Consider the following 9669-nt stretch of genomic DNA (forward strand, 5'->3'; position numbering starts at 1 on the left):
CCCCCTCATTCTTCTCTTCTGCAGACTAAACAATCCCAGTTCCCTCAGCCTCTCCTCATAACTCATGTGTTCCAGACCCCTAATCATTTTTGTTGCCCTTCGCTGGACTCTCTCCAATTTACCCACATCCTTCTTGTAGTGTGGGGCCCAAAACTGGACACAGTACTCCAGATGAGGCCTCACCAATGTCGAATAGAGGGGGACGATCACGTCCCTCGATCTGCTCGCTATGCCCCTACTTATACATCCCAAAATGCCATTGGCCTTCTTGGCAACAAGGGCACACTGCTGGCTCATATCCAGCTTCTCGTCCACTGTCACCCCTAGGTCCTTTTCCGCAGAACTGCTGCCTAGCCATTCGGTCCCTAGTCTGTAGCTGTGCATTGGGTTCTTCCGTCCTAAGTGCAGGGTCCTGCACTTATCCTTATTGAACCTCATCAGATTTCTTTTGGCCCAATCTTCCAATTTGCCTAGGTCCTTCTGTATCCTATCCCTGCCCTCCAGCGTATCTACCACTCCTCCCAGTTTAGTATCATCCGCAAATTTGCTGAGAGTGCAATCCACACCATCCTCCAGATCATTTATGAAGATACTGAACAAAACCGGCCCCAGGACCGACCCCTGGGGCACTCCACTTGACACCGGCTGCCAACTAGACATGGAGCCATTGATCACTACCCATTGAGCCCGACAATCTAGCCAACTTTCTACCCACCTTATGGTGCATTCATCCAGCCCATACTTCCTTAACTTGCTGACAAGAATACTGTGGGAGACAGTGTCAAAAGCGTTGCTAAAGTCAAGATACAATACATCCACTGCTTTCCCTTCATCCACAGAACCAGTAATCTCATCACCAGGTAATACTCTCTACATCGCAGAGGTACTGTAACGATAAGAAATGTCTGTGATATGCTCCGATACTATAGTGAAAGGGGTCAGAAAAGTGCCTATTTACATAGTTGTAAGATTTCCTGATTAGTTTGTTGATGTTAAATGGGTGTGTGTCAGAAACCCACCTCTAGAAAACAAACAGTATTTATTGAGTAGGCACCAAATATGGACTATTTTTTATTAAAGAGGCATGGTATCTTAAATGGCATTGCCATGTTTCTCTGCACACACTGACTAACAGAAAGCACTGTAGTTTAGCTGGAGCAGGCAGGGGTTTGGAGATTTTTAGCACTGTACCTATCACTGTATACAGATCTCTCAAAAATCTGCACTGGCTCCTGGGTCTTCAACAGCTTCTCTGAAAGGGGCTCCAGCTGGGCCTTAAGTCGACTCATGAAGGAGTATATCTGGAACGTATAGGACCACCGAGAAGGCTCCTGATAGACCATTTGAAGCAGGTTACCAAAGTTCTGAGAAGACGAGGCCTGCTAGAGAATGGCAAAAAGGCACATTTAAGAAGAAAGTCTCACTGAAAGAGGTTCTCAGGGTCCCTATGACTAGAGACAGGGTATTCTCAGCATAGAGCTGGTGCAAGACTCAGATCTGAACATCAGAAGGGAGAACTATGATCATCTAGTCTGATTTCCTGCATTACATAGGCCAGGGATTCCTGCAGCGGAGAGGATTATTCTTGGCTAGGTATGTGACCGCTATTTGAGCCCAATAACTTGCAGTTGAACTAGAACAATGGTTCTCAACCAGGAGTACACATACCCCTGGGGGTATGCAGAGGTCTTTCAGGAGGTACATCAACACATCAACTCAGCCTAGTTTTATAACAGGCTACATAGCAAAGACAGTACAAACTAAAATTTCATACATTGACTTGTTTATACTGCTCTATATGCTATACACTGGAATGTAATACAATAGTTATACTCCAATTGATTCATTTATAACTATATGGTAAAAATGAGAAGGTAAGCAATTTTTCAGTAATAGTGTGCTGTGACACTTTTGTATTTTTAGGTCTGATTTCGTAAGCAAGTAGTTTTTAAGTGTGGTAAAACTTGGGGATACACAAGACAAATCAGACTCCTGCCAGGGATACAGTAGTTTGGAAAAGTTGAGAGCCACTGAACTAGAGCATTTTAGAGATATCCAACCTCAATTTAAAGATGCCAAGTTATGAGGAATTTACCTTGTTAAGCTGTTCCAATGGTTAGCTACCCTCACTGTTAAGGTACAACTTTTTATTTCCAGTTCTAAGTTTTCTACCTTCAACTACAAGCCACTGGATTTTATTCTGCCTTTGATAGCTATACTCACTGAAAAGGGATTTCTAGACCATGATCAAGTCACCTCTTAACCTCTTCCTTGATGAGCTAAATAGATTAAGCTCCTTAAGTCTCTTACTGCATGTTTTCCAGACCTCAGATTATTCCTGTAGCTCTTCTCTGAATCCTCTCGTTTTTCCAATATCCTTTTAAAAGTGTTGACACTAGAACTGGACACAGTAGTATAGCAGAGAACTCAGCAATAATCTTTTTTCTCTAACGCACATAGAATCATAGAAGATTAGGGTTGGAAGAGACCTCAGGAGGTCATCTAGTCCAACCCCCTGCTCAAAGTAGGGCCAACCCCAGCCAGGACTTTGTCAAGCCAGGCTTTAAAAACCTCTAAGGATGGAGATTCCACCACCTCCCTAGGGAACCCATTCCAGTGCTTCACCACCCTCCTAGTGAAATAGTGTTTCCTAATATCTCTCCCACTGCAACTTAAGACCATTGCTTCTTGTTCTGTCATCTGCCACCACTTTGAACAGTCGAGCTCCATCCTCTTTGGAACCTCGCTTCAGGTAGTTGAAGGCTGCTATCAATCCCCCCTCACTCTTCTCTTCTGCAGACTAAATAGGTCCAGTTCCCTCAGCCTCTCCTCATAAGTCATGGGCTCCAGCTCCCTAATAATTTTCGTTGCCCTCCGCTGGACTCTCTCCAATTTGTCCACATCCTTCCTGTAGTGAGGGACCCAAAACTGGACACAATACTCCAGATATGGCATCACCAGTGTTGAATAGAGGGGAATGATCACTTCCCTCGATCTGCTGGCAATGCTCCTACTAACGTAGCCCAATATGCCGTTAGCCTGCTTGGCAACAAGGGCACATGCTTGACCTTGATCCCAGACAGCTGCTTGTCAACCATTTGGGGACAAAAATTATGCTTGCCTTACCCGCCTACCCCAGAGAGTTTATCATTACTCCATGGAGTTTATCATGAAGGAGGAGAGCGGGTCTTGTCCCCTGCTGGGTTGTGGTACTTCATAGAAAATTGCTACTATAGGTTGATTAGACCTATAATGCACATCATAAAAAAAACCAAAAAAACATGACAATGAGCTCATGATAAATTAAAGATGCAAGTCCTGTACAAGAAAGCTGATGCAGTCGTAGTCTAGATCATAGGAGTTGGCGTGTTAAACATTTATCTCCCCTTTAAAAACATGTATCTATTCAAGTATCAAATCATGGAAGAGATTTATGGATGAGGAAAACTATCTTGAATAGAGACCAGTTAAACCTGATGATGTCACTGAACTCCCTTCTTAACCTTGTCTTACAGGGAAGGGTTGAGGCACAATAGTAGAACAATGAGCGAAGCCTGTCCTGACGCTGCTTGTGATGTACCTACACTGAGGATAAAGAGAGAATTTAGGTCCCCAGGGTTCATAGGCACCACTAAAATCACACAACAAATTCTGAAAAGCCTAAAGCCAGGTGATGGAAACTCTTGTTACAGCGCCCCCAAACCCCCATTCCGTTTATTCACTTTCACACTTACCTCTCTGCTACTGGAAGCTTGAACCTTTCGCCATTTTGCCACAGGTTCTGTAACCATTTGCCATTCTGGAAAGGTTTTTCCTAGCAGCCTTACTAAAGTAGACTTGCCCACAGCTGCAAATTAAAATACAAGAGCAGTTGTCAAAATCTGGTTAGGAAACCATTATCAGATCCTGCAGGTAAGCTCAATTTAAAAAAAAAAAAAGTTGACTTTCCTAAGCAAAAATAGAGGCAATGATACATGCAGCATTTGCCATGCCTTACCAGACCTTTAGTCATCTAGCTCAGTATCCTGCCTCCAATAGTAGCTAAGTTGCCATTGTTTTGACATTTATGAAGTACATATTTTGTTTTAAAAAATACATTAAAAATACCATTTGGTAATCCCCCTCTCCATACCGAAGAAAATCTCTCAAATCAGCACAAAATTAACAGCTTCTCCCACTTCTCCAAGATTGGAGACTCAGTACGAGACCCTATTTTTTTTTTTTTTTTTAAACCAAATATATAACAATACATTTACTAGACAAAGAGAACATATAAAAGGCACCTAAAACTTACTTGGACTTTATGAAGTACTAATACTAACAAAAATACACTGGTGGTCTATTCCTATTTGTCTGCCTTAACTTTTAAGGCCTAAAAACACTCATCTCTATGCGTAATGAGTATTTGAAGATTGGGGCCTTAGATCATAAACTCCAAGTCAGGGACTATATTGTATTCTATGTTTGTACAGTGTCTAGCCCAGTATATCCCTGATCTCAGCTGGGGCATCAGGGTATAACCACGATAGAAATTTTAATACACTCTACTGTATGCACTAAAATGTATTACCCTTGCTTTTTAGTGGTTCCACACTAGTTTCCAAAGTTTGGTCACTTGCAATGAATCTTCCATCCAGCAGTGTGAATTGGCAAAATGCTAGAGTGTTAAATTTAACACTATGAAGCAAAATCATAATCTCATTATTTAAGGAGAGCACCATTAGATTCTGAAAAAAAAGATCACAACTATGGGCTCTTGCTTTCTGTTCTGTACAGTACTGAGCATGCTGTCCAAGCTTCCAAGATAATATTTTGGATCTCAATCCTGCAAACCCCTTCTACAGATCCTTAACTTTAAATCCCACTGAAGTCAATGTGACTACTTACATGTTTAAAAGTTTGCAATATAAGGGGCATAGAGGGATCTTATGTTACTAACAAGATAGATCCAACACAGAGCTTTAAAGCAAATCTTTTTAGATTTCTAATCTGTCTGCACTCCTCACCGACACCACCATAGCCAGGGACGCAGGCCTAGGGCACTGTCACTGCCGTTCGCCTTTCTCTCTCTCACACTCCAGCCCAAAGTTCTGATGTTCCTTCAGCTTGTCCTCTCCTCACAGCCCCCCCCCAGCTCCTCCCTCTCCTCACAGGCCCCCCATCCAGCCCCCCCCTCTCCTCACCACACCTGCCAGCCCCATGCCCCTCTCTCCTCACAGCCCCCCCAGCTCCTCCCTCTCCCTCACAGCCCCCCCCCCAACTCCTCCCTCTCCTCACACCCACCCCCCTCTCCTCACAGGCCCCCCCTCACCACACCTGCCAGCCCCATGCCCCCCCTCCTCACAGCCCCCCCCAGCTCCTCCCTCTCCTCACCACACCCCTCAGCCCCCCACCAAGCTCCCCCCTCTCCTCACCACACCTGCCAGCCCCATGCCCCTCTCTCCTCACAGGTCCCCCCCCCACAACTCCTCCCTCTCCTCACAGCCACCCCCCTCTCCTCACCAGCCCCCCACCCAGCCCCCTCTCCTCACCACACCCCCCCAGCACCCCCCTCCTCCCCACACCCCTCTCTCCTCACAGCCCCTGCCTCAGCTCCCCTCTCCTCACACCCCCCACCCCAGTTCCCCCCTATCCTCATGCCCCCCACAGCCCCACGCCCCCCTCTCCTCACCACAACCCCCAGCCCCACACCCCCCTCTCACAGCACCCCCAGCACCCCCTCCTCACAGCCCCCCCCAGCACCCCACTCCTCACAGCCCCTGCCTCAGCTCCCCCTCTCCTCATGCCCCCCCAGCCCCCCACCCAGCTCCCCCCTCTCCTCACCACACCCCTCAGCCCCCCACCCCTTCTCCTCACCGGCCCCCCCCCCAGCCCCACGCCCCCCACTCCTCACAGCCCCCCACCCAGCTCCCCCCTCTCCTCACCACACCCCTCAGCCCCCTCTCCTCACCGGCCCCCCCACCCAGCCCCACGCCCCCCACTCCTCACAGCCCCCCGCCCAGCTCCTCCCTCTCCTCCCCACACCCCTCAGCCCCCTGCCCAGCTCCTCCCTCTCCTCACCACACCCCTCAGCCCCCCACCCCTTCTCCTCACCAGCCCCCCCACCCAGCTCCCCCCTCTCCTCACCACACCCCTCAGCCCCCCACCCCTTCTCCTCACTGGCCCCCCACCCAGCTCCCCCCTCTCCTCACCACAACCCCCAGCCCCACACCCCCCTCTCACAGCCCCCCCAGCACCCCCCTCCTCACAGCCCCTGCCTCAGCTCCCCCTCTCCTCATGCCCCCCCAAACCCCCACTCCTCACAGCCCCCCACCCAGCTCCCCCCTCTCCTCACCACACCCTTCAGCCCCCTCTCCTCACCGGCCCCCCCACCCAGCCCCACGCCCCCCACTCCTCACAGCCCCCAACCCAGCTCCCCCCTCTCCTCACCACACCCCTCAGCCCCCCACCCCTTCTCCTCACCAGCCCCCCCACCCAGCCCCACGCCCCCCACTCCTCACCAGCCCCCCATCCAGCTCCCCCTCTCCTCACCACACCCCTCAGCCCGCCACCCCTTCTCCTCACCAGCCCCCCATCCAGCTCCCCCCTCTCCTCACCACACCCCTCAGCCCCCCACCCCTTCTCCTCACCGGCCCCCCACCCAGCCCCACGCCCCCCACTCCTCACCAGCCCCCCACCCAGCTCCCCCCTCTCCTCACCACAACCCCCAGCCCCCCACCCCTTCTCCTCACCGGCCCCCCACCCAGCCCCACGCCCCCCACTCCTCACCAGCCCCCCACCCAGCTCCCCCCTCTCCTCACCACAACCCCCAGCCCCACACCCCCCTCTCACAGCCCCCCCAGCCCCCCACTCCTCACAGCCCCCCGCCCAGCTCCTCCCTCTCCTCACCACACCCCTCAGCCCCCCACCCCTTCTCCTTACCGGCCCCCCACCCAGCCCCATGCCCCCCACTCCTCACCAGCCCCCCACCCAGCTCCCCCCTCTCCTCACCACACCCCTCAGCCCCCCACCCCTTCTCCTCACCGGCCCCCCCACCCAGCCCCACGCCCCCCTCTCCTCACCAGCCCCCCGCCCAGCTCCTCCCTCTCCTCACCACACCCCTCAGCCCCCCACCCCTTCTCCTCACCAGCCCCCCATCCAGCTCCCCCCTCTCCTCACCACACCCCTCAGCCCCCCACCCCTTCTCCTCACCGGCCCCCCCACCCAGCCCCACGCCCCCCACTCCTCACAGCCCCCCGCCCAGCTCCCCCCTCTCCTCACCACACCCCTCAGCCCCCCACCCCTTCTCCTCACCGGCCCCCCCACCCAGCCCCACGCCCCCCACTCCTCACAGCCCCCCGCCCAGCTCCTCCCTCTCCTCCCCACACCCCTCAGCCCCCCGCCCAGCTCCTCCCTCTCCTCACCACACCCCTCAGCCCCCCACCCTTTCTCCTCACCAGCCCCCCCACCCAGCTCCCCCCTCTCCTCACCACACCCCTCAGCCCCCCACCCCTTCTCCTCACTGGCCCCCCACCCAGCTCCCCCCTCTCCTCACCACAACCCCCAGCCCCACACCCCCCTCTCACAGCCCCCCCAGCACCCCCCTCCTCACAGCCCCTGCCTCAGCTCCCCCTCTCCTCATGCCCCCCCAGCCCCCCACTCCTCACAGCCCCCCACCCAGCTCCCCCCTCTCCTCAGCACACCCCTCAGCCCCCTCTCCTCACCGGCCCCCCCACCCAGCCCCACGCCCCCCACTCCTCACAGCCCCCCACCCAGCTCCCCCCTCTCCTCACCACACCCCTCAGCCCCCCACCCCTTCTCCTCACCGGCCCCCCCACCCAGCCCCACGCCCCCCACTCCTCACCAGCCCCCCACCCAGCTCCTCCCTCTCCTCACCACACCCCTCAGCCCCCCACCCCTTCTCCTCACCAGCCCCCCCACCCAGCCCCACGCCCCCCACTCCTCACCAGCCCCCCATCCAGCTTCCCCCTCTCCTTACCACACCCCTCAGCCCGCCACCCCTTCTCCTCACCAGCCCCCCATCCAGCTCCCCCCTCTCCTCACCACACCCCTCAGCCCCCCACCCCTTCTCCTCACCGGCCCCCCACCCAGCCCCACGCCCCCCACTCCTCACCAGCCCCCCACCCAGCTCCCCCCTCTCCTCACCACAACCCCCAGCCCCACACCCCCCTCTCCTCACCGGCCCCCCCACCCAGCCCCACGCCCCCCACTCCTCACAGCCCCCCGCCCAGCTCCTCCCTCTCCTCACCACACCCCTCAGCCCCCCACCCCTTCTCCTCACCGGCCCCCCCACCCAGCCCCATGCCCCCCACTCCTCACCAGCCCCCCACCCAGCCCCACGCCCCCCACTCCTCACCAGCCCCCCATCCAGCTCCCCCTCTCCTCACCACACCCCTCAGCCCGCCACCCCTTCTCCTCACCAGCCCCCCATCCAGCTCCCCCCTCTCCTCACCACACCCCTCAGCCCCCCACCCCTTCTCCTCACCGGCCCCCCCACCCAGCCCCACGCCCCCCCACTCCTCACAGCCCCCCGCCCAGCTCCTCCCTCTCCTCACCACACCCCTCAGCCCCCCACCCCTTCTCCTCACCGGCCCCCCACCCAGCCCCACGCCCCCCACTCCTCACCAGCCCCCCACCCAGCTCCCCCCTCTCCTCACCACAACCCCCAGCCCCACACCCCTTCTCCTCACCGGCCCCCCCACCCAGCCCCACGCCCCCCACTCCTCACAGCCCCCCGCCCAGCTCCTCCCTCTCCTCACCACAACCCCCAGCCCCACACCCCTTCTCCTCACCGGCCCCCCCACCCAGCCCCACGCCCCCCACTCCTCACAGCCCCCCGCCCAGCTCCTCCCTCTCCTCACCACAACCCCCAGCCCCCCACCCCTTCTCCTCACCGGCCCCCCCACCCAGCCCCATGCCCCCCACTCCTCACCAGCCCCCCACCCAGCTCCCCCCTCTCCTCACCACAACCCCCAGCCCCCCACCCCTTCTCCTCACCGGCCCCCCACCCAGCCCCATGCCCCCCACTCCTCACCAGCCCCCCACCCAGCCCCACGCCCCCCACTCCTCACCAGCCCCCCATCCAGCTCCCCCTCTCCTCACCACACCCCTCAGCCCCACACCCCTTCTCCTCACCGGCCCCCCCACCCAGCCCCACGCCCCCCACTCCTCACAGCCCCCCACCCAGCTCCCCCCTCTCCTCACCACACCCCTCAGCCCCCCACCCCTTCTCCTCACCGGCCCCCCCACCCAGCCCCACGCCCCCCACTCCTCACCAGCCCCCCACCCAGCTCCCCCCTCTCCTCACCACAACCCCCAGCCCCCCACCCCTTCTCCTCACCGGCCCCCCACCCAGCCCCACGCCCCCCTCTCCTCACAGCCCCCCAGCCTCGCGCCCCCTCCCGTACCGACGTTGCCCTCGATGGAGAGCCGCCAGGCGGGCCCCCCGCGCCGGGCCATGCCGAAGCAGCGCGGGAGCCCCGCGGCCGCCACCCGCCGGAGCCGCAGGGGCAACAGCGGCCGCATCGCGCGCGCCCGGCCCAGGCCCGCAACGAGATGCAAATGAGATGCTAATTTATGCGCCTCCCCGGCGGCGCCGCGCGGGGCGGCCGCGCGCAGATCGCCGCGTCCGCGCGCTGACGCAGGTCGCGTTCTTTAGGGCCTGCCGAT

General features: G+C 57.3%; 1 protein-coding gene across 10 annotated transcripts in view; it reads right to left on the reverse strand.

Annotated features, from left to right (window-relative positions):
- DGUOK (deoxyguanosine kinase) overlaps positions 1–9669 on the reverse strand; it is a 28082-nt gene extending 18413 nt beyond the window's left edge. For 5 of the 10 annotated variants that reach the window (XR_013635055.1, XR_013635054.1, XR_013635053.1 and 2 more), the window contains exons 1-4: positions 9408–9669; positions 4571–4657; positions 3735–3847; positions 1192–1382 (exon numbers count right to left, since the gene is read on the reverse strand). Coding sequence is in view for 7 of the 10 variants with exons in the window: in XM_073325187.2 (XP_073181288.1) it covers positions 1192–1382; positions 3735–3847; positions 4571–4657; positions 9408–9525 (509 nt within the window). In the remaining 3 variants the exon portion in view is untranslated. Of the gene's footprint in view, positions 1–1191; positions 1383–3126; positions 3248–3734; positions 3848–4570; positions 4728–9407 lie in introns of those variants that run through there. The other 5 variants (XM_073325190.2, XM_078850645.1, XM_078850646.1 and 2 more) reach the window with 5 other exon arrangements.

The sequence above is a fragment of the Lepidochelys kempii genome, chromosome 26 (genome assembly GCF_965140285.1).
Source record: "Lepidochelys kempii isolate rLepKem1 chromosome 26, rLepKem1.hap1, whole genome shotgun sequence".
Classification (NCBI taxonomy): domain Eukaryota; kingdom Metazoa; phylum Chordata; order Testudines; family Cheloniidae; genus Lepidochelys; species Lepidochelys kempii.